At 42.8% G+C, this 15,675-nt stretch overlaps 1 protein-coding gene across 37 annotated transcripts in view; it reads right to left on the reverse strand.

Annotated features, from left to right (window-relative positions):
• Syne1 (spectrin repeat containing nuclear envelope protein 1) overlaps positions 1-15,675 on the reverse strand; it is a 477,397-nt gene that overhangs the window by 225,531 nt on the left and 236,191 nt on the right. For all 37 annotated transcript variants that reach the window (NM_001419849.1, XM_087580487.1, XM_087580698.1 and 34 more), the window contains 5 exon segments: positions 3,874-4,056; positions 6,718-6,895; positions 7,362-7,498; positions 11,789-12,145; positions 15,044-15,208. In NM_001419849.1, coding sequence (NP_001406778.1) covers positions 3,874-4,056; positions 6,718-6,895; positions 7,362-7,498; positions 11,789-12,145; positions 15,044-15,208 — 1,020 coding nt within the window.

Consider the following 15,675-nt stretch of genomic DNA (forward strand, 5'->3'; position numbering starts at 1 on the left):
AGGCAAGAAGAGGGAGTTAGCTCCCTTGTAACTGGAATTACGTGTAGCTGTGAGTTGCCTGGTTTGGATGGTGAGAACTGAACTTAGGTCCTCTGCAAGAGCAGTGTGTGTTCTCAACCACAGAGTCACTTTCCCATCCCCTCTACCTTATTTGTTTAGAGAGAGCATTCTCACTGAACTTGGAGCTTACCAATTTGGCAAGAATTGGCAAGCCATTGACGCCCAAGAACCCTCCTATTCCTCCATTGGCTTAGTTCCTGGCCTTTATGTGTGTGCTAGGATTGAATTTAGGTTCTGAAGCATGTTGCCAACTGAGTCATCTCCCCAAATTCTTGGTTTATTATGTTTTGAATATAAATTCTTATTTATTAAAAATGCCAAGAACTATGTGCTTATCACATAAAGATAGTATAAATATTACTTTCATAGACTGTAGATGAAAGCATGCTGATACCGTGTTATATATTTCACTGTGGCAAAGTGAAGTGCTAGATTGGTGTGAACCTGTTATTAAAGTTGCAATGTGGACCAACAAAAGCTTTAAAGAATTTAGAATTTTATTAAAGTATCAGGTCTGTAAAATGCTGTCTGGGAAACTAAGTACAAAGACTGCAGAGCCTATTGAACATTGATTCAGAGCTTTCTCTGATCTGATCTAAGGTATTGGTAAGGGTGGTACTCGATCATGTCCTCCGGGTTTCCCCTGGGGAGATGAATTAGCTGCAGGAAAGCATCAGAGAGTTCGAAGTACCTCACATATGTAAGATGATCAAGGATGGTGCCTGATAAAGTGTAAGGTTCATCAGAGCAGAGGGTTTGTTCTATTTCACTCCCTGCTGCATTCCCCAGAGTCTATAGTAATTCTTGCCAAACACTAACTGAATGATGAAGTGCATTTGTAAATACAAGACCCTTACGTCTTCCTGTTGTTGCTGTTCTGTGGAGATGCTACACATGGTGAACTAGGGACCCATGACCAAAAGCCGTGGTTCCACAAATACCTTAGGGAGCACAGAAGAAAGCTGGGTGCTTCATCTGTGCAGTGACTGAGTGCAGAGAGTAAGCACACACTTGACATGGACTCCTGAAGCTCCTCCTGGGCCTCTGATTTGAGGCCTGCACTTTGTGTCTGTGCAGTAGGTATTAGCTTCCCACTCTGTGTTCACTCAGAAAGTTTTGCCCAGTGATTTCTCTATGACTCCGGTGATACCTAGAAGTTCTCAAACCCTGTGTTACTGTAACTGTATCTATGAATCACTGAGGCACAGTGCTGGATTTGACTTCTGTCCATCAATTACTGGCTGTGTGAATTCGGCAGACATTTTAGATATCCTGTACCTTAGTCTGCCTTCCTCCCTTCCTTCCTCTCTCTCTACTTTCCTCCTTTCTCTACCTACTTTCTCCCCATTTTTTATTTCTTTAAATTATTAATTTATTTACTTATTTATTGACAGGGTCTCACTATGTAGCCCAGGATGGCTTCAGATTTGCCACGTAGCTCAGACTGGCCTCAAAACTCTAATCACATTACCTCTGTCTCTTGGTGTTCCAGTTCTGTGCCATCATACATGGCTCCTTCATTTCTTCATTGACATGACAGAGACAAATGACTTATTGTGATCTATAATGGCTTTGAGAATGAACTGGAGTGGCATATGTAATCGCCTACAGTGCCAGGCACTGTTTTCTCATTCTCCTTTCTTGTTTGGACCCTCAAGCTTCTGTTAGCTTCCGTGTTCCCAATCATTAGCCATGGATCACTTTCCAGGTACACAAACCTGAGTGTAGATCAAACTGACTAAATCCTTTCATTCAAGACTACACTTTACAAGGTATCTGTATCTCTATTCACATCTCAGCCAGCAGCCTCCTCCTTCAGTCTTCAGGATGAGACACTCAAGAACCAGATTTAACTTTGGCCCTCACCCCCACACAGTTAATTGCCAAATCCTGTTGTGTTTTGTCTTAGAGATGAATCGCCTACCCTATTACTCTTTCTGCCACTTAGATCCTCACTTTTACATGCACCATACTCTAATAAGTTTCTTCTGCTTTTCTGGCCATGTATGATTCCCCACTCTTGTTTATGCTATAGTCAAAGTTGACAAGTTTATCTCCAGTTTTAAGGCCCACCTAATCACTCACTCCATTTTTCTTAGGGAATCTTGAAGAAAGAAATGAGTCCTGATACCTGAAACATCTGCTGTATGTAATGAGTTCTGTCCCCTGCATTGGTAAGAGTGCGTGATAGACTCCATCCTGGGGAAACAGTCTTGCATTCTTACAAGGGAAACTGGTTGAGATTCAAGATCAAATGACATGGCACACAAAAGCTTCACTGTGTGATCCTAATCTCTACCTCCATTTATCTCTACTGATCCCTACCTCACCGTCACGGTCTGCCTCAAATATCTCAACATCTTCCACATCTCAACATGATTCATGGTTTCCTGGACCCATGTATTCAGTTCTTCCCATAAAAATCAAGTATCAACCTGGGCTGGAGAGATGGCTCAGTGGTTAAGAGCACTGACTGCTCTTCCAGAGGTCCTGAGTTCAAATCCCAGCAACCACATGGTGTCTCACAACCATCTGTAATGGGAATCCTATGTCCTCTTCGGTGTGTACCCACATACATGAAGAATCATGTGTCAATGTTGGAAAACCCAAAGGATGCATGGTCTTCAAGGTATAGTTTAAATGTCGCTTCTCTGGACACCTTTCTTAACTTCTCCAAATAGAGTCAATGATGTCTTTCTATCCTGGATATCCCTGCAATACAGTCACCTCTTCAATGGGAATGTCCCTCTAGAAAATGAAGCTCTGGAAACAGGATAAAGACTTGCCCTCTTATTACCCAAAGGTATGCCACATTGTTCATTCCTATTAGGAAAGGAAGGAGGGGTGGGATTAGAGTCAATAGAATAGTTATACCTACCAAGAAGCAGTTAAGATCAACAAAACTGTCGATCCTGAGATCCCTGTTCTTGGACAATGTTTAAGTAAGATGACCTGGCCACAAGAGCCACATTTGCTATATAACTCTTACTTTGGAGGCCACATTGCACTAATGATTACAGGTCACAGGTAATTTCCAGGTACTTCGTGGTTACCACCATGCTCAGTGGAGAATGTTTGCCTGAGCAACAGCTACCTACAAGGATGAACTTAAAGCACTTCATGTAAGAGAGAGCCAAGAAAGTGTGTTTCTTTTTCTGATGGCAATTCCTCATTATAATATCCTTTCTATCTTGAATTCATTATGTCCATCATACGCCCAGCATCAAATTAAGAATCTGTCCTGCCAGGAAATGTTTCCACAGGTATGATGCCTTCCATGCATATAAGAGGAGAGTTAATACAAAGAATGAGTGATCTCAGAAGTAAAGAAATTCTGCATTATGGCAGAAATTATGATATGATATTCACAAGTTGTCATTTTAGAAAGTGAAATCATGTGAGTGTTATTTTCCCTTGTATTCAACACCTGACTGGATGCTGTGTGAGTTGTATGAACTCTGAGTCAATATTCTGTAGGCTTGCAGGAGCTTTTCTATTTATTCTCCTGGAATAATTTCCCAAACTGCAGCATCTCAGATGAAATATTAAAGGGATGCTCAGAAGTGAATGAGGTTGGCTGTCCTTGCAGAGGTGTGCATGGATGAGCCTGTAGTAGTAGCCCCTGAGTAGAAAGCCATCTAGTCCTCAAGGAAGGTCACTTAGAGCACCAAGCTCCTCTTTCAGCACCTGGTTACCTGTTGCTATGCAAAATGGGATGATCAAAATGCTTAAAAACCCTGTGGGACACTAAAATTGTCTATTTGCCACTTTCACCGAACACCACAAAACATGTGCAGGATGGCCCTGCAGTACCTCCAAGGCTGATTCCTTTTGGTGGAGATTTGCATGAAAATGTTTCCAGTCTTCCTTTGCGGTTAGGACTTTGGCCTGGACAGCTTGTGCTTTCTCTTTGGTCAGCAGAGAGCTCAGCAGCTCCCCTTTGGACAGCATCGTGTTTAGCTTATGTTGCCCAGTTTCACTTTCTGACAGAAACTCCTGTGAGAAAAATATAAAATCAGGTACCCTAAGACACACAATGCTTTACTGTTGGATTTTTTTCTGTGAAATAAAAAAAAAATTGTATAAGTGAAGTGATCCAGGTTTTCCCTTTAGCAATCCAGTTATGAAATATTTTATTTCCTAATATTAATTCATAGTTGACTGCAAAACATGTGAGCTATTTTATGAACTGTTATCAATTTGTTAAAAAAATAAGGGGCTGGGGATTTAGCTCAGTGGTAGAGCGCTTACCTAGGAAGCGCAAGGCCCTGGGTTCGGTCCCCAGCTCCGAAAAAAAAAACCAATAAATAAATAAATAAATAAATAAATAAATAAACAGAAGAGGTAATTGGGGCTGAGAGATAATAAATGTTATAAAATAATCCCTGGCTAGGTTTCGTTTAGAAAAATAAACGCCACCATGGGTCTCTGTAGAGCAAGTCTTACAGAGCCTGTCCGACAACAATCAAACCACCTTTTCAGTAGAACACAACTACCCCTATCTAAAGACCCCAGGGGAGCTTCCCTAGTGGACTCCAATAAAGCAGATGCTATTAAGTAGGGTAGGGAACATTGTTGTTCATCGTTCATCAAAAAATGGTGCCAACCCTGTCTTACAAAGAGCAAGTTCACAACATGACAACATGAACCGTGGCCACATTGTATAGCCTTCTCAACATCTGGGTTACTCCAGAGGTTAGTTTCCCTCTTTATAAGTATATTCGAGGCATTAGAGTTGTCTTCCAGACATTAGAGAAGAAATGAGTATGCAGCTAAGGTGCTTGTTCTACCTGTCAGGAAACATAAACAAAGAGACTCTATGCTTTGCACTTTAATGAAAGCACAATGATTAAGTTTGAGAGGGTGGATTGTGCCCCATAGACTCATGTGTGGAAATCTCGGTCTATGGTTTGGTAATGCTTAAAAGGTGGGACCTGATTGGGAGATCCTGGTGCAGGTAGAGCCAGGCCCTTGAGAGATTAAAATATATATATATATATATATATATATATATATTATATATATTCTAATTATTTACTTACCTTTTGTGTTTGCATGTGCATGCTTGCTGAGACAACTGTGTGGAGATCAAAGGACAACTTTCAGGAATTGGTTCTCTTCTTCCTCCATGTGTGAATCTAAGGCCCAAACTCAGGCCTTCAGGCTTGGCAGGAAGTGCCTTTGCAGGCTGAGCCACCTCACTGGCCCTTCTAAGAAAACAAGTTGGCCACTTCCTGGTATCTTTTGTTTCCTGTCTGATGTAGCCTGTGGTAGTTTGAATGAAAATGTCCCCTTGGTTCATAAGGACTAACACTACTGGGATGTGTGTTGGAGGAAGTGCGCCACTGGGGGTGGGCTTTGAGGTTTTAGAAGCTCAAGCCAAGCCTAGTGGGTCACTGTCTGTTCCTGCTGCCTGTGGATCAAGGTGTAGACCTCTCAGCTCCTTCTCCAGCACCATGTCTCTTTGCATGCTGCCATGCTTCTCGCCATGAAGGTAATAGACTAAACCTCTGAAACTGTAAGACCCCAATTAAATGTTTTCCTTTCCAAGAATTGCCTTGGTCATGGCATCTCTTCACAGCAATAAAACCCTAAGACATGGATGGCTCTCTCCTCCTGCTCCATATGTCATGATGTACCCAGTAGAGCTTGGTCCTACTAGGAAAGGACTGATCCCTTAGTCCTTTCCTTCAGCCTTTAGGAGGAAGAGGTAAATACACTTGCTTGCTCTTTAAAGTAGACAATACGATCATGCAAAGTAGAGCAATACAGGATCTCATTAAGACATCTCTTTTGATGGTTGGCAACTTCATACAAGGAACTAGGCTAAGAGTCAGAGAAAAGGCTGCTGTCATAAATAGACTGGTGGTTGGTTGTTCACAGTTCAACTCCCTGGCTAGGAGAGAAGTTGGAAGAATTTGAATATAGCACATTTCCAAGAGCAATCTGTCTCATTACATCATGAACTGAGAGTCAAAGCAGTGAGCTGGGTAAGTATGGACACCATTATTTCAGAGACTGTGTTCTGCAAACAAAGGTCTCTCGTTAGCCCTTCCTCATTCGTGGTTGGCTGAGTCTCTTTCCATATGTTTTCTAGCAAGGAATCCAACTTCCATGAGCATAGGCTCAAGATTTCAAATAAATAAATAAATAGCCACATGTGACACACATTTATGAACAACAAAGTCACCACAGTGTCTTCTAAAAGTGTTGAGGTCTAGGTGGCAGCTGAAATGGAGCTGTAATTAAATACTAAAATAAAACCAACCAATCAGCCAAGCATGTGTGACTGCAACTCTGCCTGCCTCAGACACAAGCCTTCTGATCTCACTGAAACACATTTATCCCACCAACATGCTGAGAACAATAATCCTATATGCCTATCATGGTTGGAGCAAAAATTAAATGAAAACAGCCCACCCATAGTGCATCGTTAATACCTATAAAGAACTCTTATTGTTTGCCAAGTCTTTTTTAAAAACGTAAAATCACATATAGTTGTATATCCAAGTGGGCTAGTTGTTTCAGGGGTAGGTTTATCTGAAATTTAAATTTTTTAAACTAAACTTTAACTTGCAAGGCACTTTTACAAAGACCCAGAGTCTCATATCAGTTTGCCTCAGCATTGCTTTTTAGCATTGACAGCAGAGGTCTCACCTGGATCTTCTGAAGACTGGAAGAAACTTCACTAAGATTCTGAGGTAGATCGAAACATTTGGCAGTGGTGATTTTTGCGTTCACCAGCCACTGCTGGAAGCTCTTGGAGGCCTTCTGAAATCTTTCTTGCAAAATCTGTTCTTTACTCTGGCAGCCCTTGGAAGCTTGCAGACAGAGGCTGAAAGGGCGATTCGCAAATTTGAGGGCAGAAGAAAAGGGACAAAGTTGATTAAAGTGATACCTAGCAAATGTTCATTTACCTGGTTTGGTGCAACATTTCACTCTTAGGTAGTTGATATTATCACTAAAATCAGACGATGGAAACATTCTAGCTTCTTTAAATTTTATGCCAGGTCTTACTTCTGTTCTCTGTCTCATGAGCTTAGCCCTCCACATAAGCTTCCTGAGAAGCTATTATCACAGACAACCACTCCATGCTCAGCTTAGCTCCTACCTTGTATGGGCTTACGGGCTTTTTTTTTTTTTTGAAGCTAAGCACAGCTTTATTTCCTGGCATTATAGCTGGAAATCTAGCTACAACTGAGACTGAAGCAGGAGGATCTTAGCTGCACACAGAGGCTCTATTTCAAAGGAAATACAAAGAAAAGGAAGCTATTTTGAACAGTAGGATGGTTCATGCTCACCAGTTATATTCTTTAATTAAGCCTGAGACTTTCCCACTGTATGGACTCAGGTCCCTGGAAAACCGGCACAGTTCATTCAACTGAGACTTGAGATCCTCTGTCATAGGCTCTGCTTTTTGTAGAGCATCCAGGATCTCCTAATAGAGAAAACCAAGACAGGCACTAAACTCAGTGACTTCCATATCTTCACACTCTGCATGCGTGCATTTTAAGTTATCAGTGAGGGGCAAAATAACACAGTGAATTCAATAGTGGGATGAGGTCTATTTCAGGAAATTTTTATAGCCCATGATGGCACTTGTGCAATCTGCATCTACTTCAAGCCGTAGACACTCCTACATTAAGTATTAGGCAGTAAAATGATTAAAATCATCAATAACTTAAAGTAAGAACAAAGAGAAAATACCCTACATTGTTTGAAACACTGTCCAACTAGACTATTTGGAAATTGTCTATCATTTAAGGTATTGAATGATCATTTAAAGCAATCATTCTCAACCTTCTAATGATGCAACACTTTAATACAGTTTCTCATGTTGTGGTGACCTCCAACCATAAAGTTATTTTTTTTTGGGGGTTCTTTTTTTCGGAGCTGGGGACCGAACCCAGGGCCTTGCGCTTCCTAGGCAAGCGCTCTACCACTGAGCTAAATCCCCAGCCCCCATAAAGTTATTTTGTTGCTACTTCATAACTATAATTTTGCTATTGTCATGAATTGTAATGTAAGTAACTGTATTTTTCCATTTTATTGGATATTTTATGTATTTACATTTCAAATGTTATCCCCTTTCCCAGTTCCCCCTCTCCCATCTTCCCTCCCCCTCCTTCTGTGAAGATGCTACCCCTCCCACCCAGCCACTGCCACCTCAATACCCTGGCATTCCCTATACTGGGGAAATGAGCCTTCACAGGACCAAGGGCTTTTCCTCCTATTGATGTCAGACAATGCCATCCTCTGCTACATATGCAGCTGGAGCCATAGATCTAGCCATGTGTACTCTTTGGTTGGTGGTTTAGTCCTGGGGAACTCAGGGCAGGGGCGTCTGGTTGGTTGATATTGTTGTTCTTCCTATGGGGTTACAAACCCCTTCAGCTCCTTCAGTCCTTTCTCTAACTCTTCCACTGGGGTACCTGTGCTCAGTCCAATGGTTAGCTGCAAGCATCCTCATCTGTGTCAGGAGGGCTCTGACAGAGCCTCTCAGGAGACAGTTCTATCAGGCTCCTGTCAGCAAGCACTTCTAGGCATCAGCAATAGCGACTGGGTTTGATGGCTGCATATGGAATGGATCTCTAGGTGGGGCAGTCTCTGGATGGCCTTTCCTTCAGTCTCTGCTCCACTCTTTGTCCCTGTATTTCCTCCTGTGAGTATTTTGTCCCCCTTCTTTTTTTTCTGGGGGATTAAAGTTTTTTTTTTTTAAAGTTTTATTCATGCAGCAATAATACCTGTGTGAAGTAAGTCCTTCCCGCTCAAGCCCCTCTCACCTTTCCTGTATTCTTATTTTTATTGGATTTCTTAAATTTACATTTCAAATGTTATTTCCTTTCCTGGTTTCCCATCCATAGACCACCATCCCATCCCCTCTCCCTCTTCTTCTATTAGGGTGCTCCCCATCCCCAACCACCCACCCCTTCCTGCCTCCCCACCCTGACATTCCTCTACACTGGGGGGCTCCAGCCTTGGCAGGACCAAGGACTTCTCCTACCATTGGTATCCAACAAGGCCATCCTCTGCTACACCAAAATTAATCAAAAGAGATGGGAAAGGACATTTCATACTCATTAAGGGAAAAATCCACCAAGATGACATCTCAATTTCGAACATATATGCACCAAATGCAAGGGCATCCACATTCGTAAATGAAACATTACTAAAGCTTAAACAGCACATCAGAACTCATACATTAATAGTGGGAGATTTCAACACCCCACTCCCACAAATGGACAGGACATTGAGACAGAAACTAAACAGAAAAAATTATGAAAGTAATAGAGGTTATAAATCAAGTAGACCTAGCAGATATCTACAGAACCTTGCACCCAAACACAAAAGAATATACCTCCTCAGCCCCTCACAGGACTTTCTCTAAAACTGACCATATACAAACTTCAACAAATGTAGTTATCTAACAAAATTATTTACACAAGATTTAAGTAGGTCAATTGTAAATTAAATGACATTAAAACTGAAAGGATTTTTATTCAAAGTTTACATTTAAAAATAGATTTGCAGGACTCCAGAGATGGCACAGTGGTTAGAACAGTTGCTACTTTCCTATAGGGTCCAAGTTGGGTTCCCAACACCCACACTGAGTGACTAACAGCTACTGATAACTCCAGCTGCAAGCGATCTGGCACCCCCTTCTGTTTTCCATGGGCACCTATATATGTGTATACGTACATGTATGTGCACACATGCGAACACATACACACACAAACATACACATAAATAAAAAATCTTTAAAAACATATTCACCACTTCATTTAAAATCTAGTATTTTAGAACTTTTAATCTCACGAATACTTGCATTGGTACACATAACTTTTGGTTCCACCAAACTCTGAAGAAAAAGGCATTTCTAGGCTAACAAGCCAATAGCTTTAAATGAATTTTATAAATACAATCAACAGATGTTCGCAGTGCACTGTCCACCTTAATGGATCGTCCACCTTAAGGGGATTTCCTGATGAAGTAAGACCAAGGCTTACAATGGCCTTTAGTGTTTATTGTGATTGACAGCCATTGTGGGACCTTCCTGACAGCAAATCCTTGTTGTCAGAGCAAGAGCCCATCTATTTTAAAAACACTTTGTTACACACTCCTGGAATTTGAAGTGTTCCCTTAAATAAATTCTGATAAAAATGTTATCACTAGAGGACTGTTGGCCATTGGCTATTGATGACATTCGAGGACATGACTGTTAAGAGGCAATGCTCTATTTTCCTCAGAGTCTATAGCCCTAGGGTCAAACAGAGATGTGACAGCAGGGACTATCCATCATCCTGGACTCAGCACAACTGGAAACCCCTGTGTCTGACTGCATCAGCACATGTATCCTTAAGTCCTCATCTATTATCCAATCCTAGTCCCAGCACAGGAGACGATCACTGAAAAAGTGACTGATTCTAGGTATAAACAGACCTTTCTTCAAAATTTCTTTCATTCACATTAATAGAACAGAAAGAAAGGGAAACTAAAAAAAGAGTTGAAATACTGGGACTTTCCTCTTTTATGTATAGAGAATTGGATCCCATAGAACACTTTCCAGCCTCTCTCTCTCTCTCTCTCTCTCTCTCTCTCTCTCTCTCTCTCCCTCTCCTTCTTTCCCCTTCTCCCCCCTCTTCCCCTCAATTCCCCTCTGTCCCCTTCTGTCCCCTTCTGTACCCATCTCCCTCTCTCCCTCCTCCACTCCCCCCTCCCTCTGTCCCTTGCACTGCAGAACCAAGTGATTCTGATCTGTCTTGCTTCTGGCAGTAAAGTGTAAAGGCTGAGGGAGGCCCAAAGAAAACACTCAGAATGGCAGAGAAACATTCTCACCAAACTGTACCCAGGTGGTTACAAACTCTTTATTTTCTGCCTGCCACGAAAAACAAAAACAAAACCAAGTTCATTTAAATAAGACGGAGCTGGAAACACTCCGTGACTTCCTGATGGGCCAGAGCGATTTCGAAATGATTATAACATAAATAGAAGCAGAGTCGTTGACTTCACCAAACTTCCTTTTAAGGACAGCCGCGATTTTGAGCGTTATAAAGCAGCAAATGGTGAGAGCATTGCCAAGGCACCAAGAGGAATCAGAGAAGACATTGATTGTTAAACTTCAGCCCGTCCTCCCTCCTTTCTGCTTCCTTCTTGGGTTCTAAGAGCAGTAATAGTTAAAAAGAAAAGGCTTAGGAGCCGACTAGTAAATGTTAATCTGTATTAACAAGCTAATTCAAGTTCAGCTGTCCCAACCACGCAAAGGATAAACAGACACCGTGAAAACCATCGGTTGAGCCTCGGTGAGCCATCACATGTGCCTTTCCACACGACAACTCACTCACTCAATTGTTTGAAAGAGTTAACTGGCAAAGCAGCAGCTATGACTCTGTCTATTTATGCCTCTGCCTACAGGCCATTTTCCAGGCCGAATGGCTGAATACAGTATTGCAAACTATTACACCATCAGAAAGAAAGTAGAATATCGCCACCAGAGAGGGAATGTTTCCTACTAGCATCCCCCCCCCCCCACGTATGCTGACTTTTACCAAAGTTTGATTTATAGAAGAGAGAAAAAAAAAGACGCTTTGCAAACTCATTGAATACTTTTCTTTTCTGTCCCAGAGGGCTGCATGCTCTTAGCTGTCATAGCTCATTTTTAGCAACCACAAGAGCCAAAGAAATATTTAGCTTATTCACGGCAATGGTAAACAGGGAGGCAACCACTTACTCGTTCTTTGTGCCAGCATTCCACTATCTCCTCATCCGTGCTCTTGCCTTCCAGCAGTGTGAGCTGCTGGGCCCAGGTTTTCAGAAGGGTGCTGAACTGTTCCAGGGCCTGCTCGAGTCGGGCCACCTGGCCGGAGAACTCCTGCTCTGAGAGGGCCATTTCACTGACCAGGTTCTCCAGGCTGCTCTGTGTCTGTAAGAGGCAATCTTCCCACTGCCTCCAGTCGGCGCGCAGGGCCTGCATCTCCGAGTTTAAAAGCTCACACCCACTGGCAGCTGTGTTCTGTTTCACAGATGGGGCCAGTAACTCCACTCTGCTTAGACGTCCTGCTCCGATCTCTCTGGAATCCATCAGCTCCTGTAATGGAATATTGCCATGGAAACCAAGGAGGCCCTTAGTCACTTGGGCTACCAGTTTTCAATATGTGCATAGAATGGGACTCTGTCCTGCTATAAAGTTTGAGCCAATGTGCACGGGGGAACGAGAGTCATTGCATCTACAATCTCCCAAGTTATATTAGTGTCAGCCATGAGTCAGTCTCATGAGTGACTTAGTGCAAAATCATACAGGGCATCTTGGTGTCCTCTAGCTGGACAGGCACTCTTTAGATATGTGGAAGTTTGGTGTTCAGACTAAGAGGAGTCCTAGGAAACCTTACACCCCTTGTGTGGATGGACAAGTGAACTGTGTCCTGTTTGTAGTCTCCAATTCCCATCCTCTGCCATAGAACTGTGGTTTACATCATTTCTTCCTTGCTGGGAGTCAGGCTGACCCATAGCAAAAGGAGAACTAGCCTTCCTCCATCTCAGACATTTCTGTAACTAACAAAGCTTTTTTATGGCCACTGAAATTAATAATTCACAGACGAACTTAATTAAAAGTTTAAAGCAAGTGCTAGCCAGGGTTTGTTTACTGCTGGCATTCTCCCTGGAAGGGGGAGGGGTACCCTTCACTAGAAATATGGCAATTCAGATGCCATGTTTAGTGCTGAGGCTCACATGGAGAAAGGACTTTAGGATGTAATTAGAATATCCATTGTGGAATAGGTAAGTCAGGTCATGTCCTGGAAAAACAAGTGCTTCTAGTGACAATTGTTCTTGCTAAAATGGCCACCCAGTTCATGCATATTTGTAACATGTATTGCTAAGGCTGGATTTTATCCATGTTGATGCAAACTTGTGTTTTCAGTCCCAGTTAAGTAGAAAGGAAAGAGATTATTAAATTATTAGGGACAGAAACAGGGGAGGAGGAGGAGGAGTAACAAATAAGACTAATTACAAGCTAACTGCAGAAAAGCAGGGCATCGAGTATCATGGATGTGTGAAGCAGAACGTGTATCTTAACTAGTAATTGGCTTGAGGTTACTCTGTCTTCTCACATATACAAACAGTAGAGGCGCACTTCAGTACAGATTTATACAGTACCCAATGATATGGAGGTCAAAAGCATAATAATGTGAGACATAATTTTACACACATGTAGGCAAGTTCTTACACAAGGTAGTTTATGTGTATGTAGTGAGCCTTTCTTGGCAGCAGGACTCTAAAAGTCATCTTTGTTTATCAGTACGTAGAGTGGGTTAGTCGTTTAAAAGAGAAAAACTGTAGCTTAGGGAGTACTAGATACAACAAGAATGTTTTAGAACATGATATTCAACCTTACAAGCCTTTTCAGATTCGGACCATGAAGAGTTTGCTGTCAAAGGTCGGTTTCCTTAGCTCCCTTATATTCATTACCTCAGCTTCGTTTGGCACGTGAACAGGTCCAGACTTGCTGACCCTGATTCCATTCACATGTATTATATTTGGGTTAGCATGTTCGCATGTGTGTTACGAGTGCAAGAGTATGGGTGTGCGTGGCTTCTGCATGTGCATGCAGAGATTAGAACAGGGCACAGAGAGTCTTTCTCTGTCTCTCTCTGCTCTGCTTTCTTGAGATACCTCTCGAAGCCAGAAGCTTGCAATTTTTGTTTGACTGACTGGCAACCACCTGTCTCAACTCAGCCTTGTTGGGGTTACAGGCTCATGGCTCTGCCCAGATAGTTACGTGAGTGCTGAGAACTTGAGACCCCATGGTTGTAGAGCAAGTGTTCCTACACACAGGGCCGTCTCCTTAGCCCTAATCCAGATCTTTAATGAGGGCGTTGTAATTTACAGTGCTTTCAATTAGATTTTGCGTACATTTTCTTGCTGTGCGTTTGAATTCATTACATGTACACGCACACGCACTCCTGTCTCCACGCACGTAGACACTGTGCTTCCACATTACATATTCTGAGTGATGGACTCGGCGAGATGGGGTGGTCTGAGCGTCAGAGGGCAGGAGCGGTGCTTCCTTACCTAACTTTTCACAAACTTGATTTACCACCGCCGGTTCCTCTTCCTTTCTTCCTTACCTGCCATTCCTTCCTAAATCCTTGCAACCAGGTAGGTTTATCATCCCCCCAAACCCACCCCCCGGATCTGGAAATGGCTCTCAGGCTTGCCAAAGAGCCCAACTGCCAAACCCATAGGCAATCCTCAGCATCAGCAGTGATGGTGATGACGTATTCCCCCCCCCCCCTTCAAAACTCCTTTAGACACTAAGCACACCTGGGTTGGGATTTGTAACCCTTATTCTATTTGTTAGACATGTTGTGGGTCTGTCCTGTCCTGGGACTTCAACTACAGACTATGTGGTAGTAATGGATGATATCATCTCCTCAAGCGAGCTTCCCACCTTAGACAATGATGTGAGAATTCACTGCCTCCTAGACTTTGCTCATCCCTGGTGCTGCAAGTTTGAGCTGCTCACCACTGAACGTCTCCCCCCACACCCCAAGCTTCTTTCTCTGTGTGTTCCCTAGGTGAGATCTCCGTTAACTTGGTGTAAAGACTTAGCTTTCATCCCTATCTATGGTACTTGTTTGTTTGTATGCTTTATTCTTTATTGTTATGGATTTCTTTAATGTCTTTTGATGCAGGGTTTTCCAAGGCATTACTACAGCAATATGTACATCTACATAGAGAAACACATACAGGCAAGGGTACAATTTGCTCCTGTTTGAAGCTAAATTCCTTGCAATTATTTTTCTTAAACTTTGTGCTTAGAGTTACTGATGCACAAAATAATAAAGCAGCAACCAAAACCAGGAGGAAAACACTAAAAACAAACAAGGACCACAGAATCTTATCCCAGTCCCTATCACAAGTCCGCCACCATACTGAAGAACCAATCACTGGATCAATGCAGAAAAATATCGGCATGGACGCTCACCTTGATTTTCGACAGCTTTTTCTGGGTTGCTGATGAATCCCCAGAGGTGTCTGACCACCGGTGAAGCTCTTCCTTTGCTGAGTGGAGCCAATCTGTGAATTCCTGGACAGCATCGAAGTACATGAGGTGGTCTTTCACAAGGTCCTCTACTGTTCTCATTTTCTCCTGGTTAACAAAGAGAAAGCCCGTGAACAGTCCTAGTCACTTCGAAAATGGGATTGTGAAATGACACTTGAGAGAGGTTTTCAGGTAGCTCAGAAGACTTCAGTTTTATACTTGGATTCCCCATGAATTTAATATCTTAAAAAGAAATCATTACTTGAGAAGCAAAAGTAGGCAGAGCTCTGTATGAGTCCACCCCAGTCTATGGAGCTCCTGGGGCAGCCATAAATGTACAGTGAAATTTTGTCTCTAAATAAGAACGAGAGAGAGACCCGGTGAGAGAGAGACCCAACCGCCTGGTCAGGTGGGCACTCCTGAGGCTGCAGAGCGGAAGAGACCACCAACACTGCTCACCCCTGCCCACATCTCTGGCCCAAGAGGAAACTGTATAAGGCCTCTGGGCTCCCGTGGGGGAGGACCCAGGAGCGGCAGGACCCCTGCCGGAGACACCGCCGGACCCTGAAGGAAAC

The sequence above is a fragment of the Rattus norvegicus genome, chromosome 1, assembly GCF_021556685.1.
Source record: "Rattus norvegicus strain SHRSP/BbbUtx chromosome 1, alternate assembly SHRSP_T2T, whole genome shotgun sequence".
In the NCBI taxonomy this organism is placed as follows: Eukaryota; Metazoa; Chordata; class Mammalia; order Rodentia; family Muridae; genus Rattus; species Rattus norvegicus.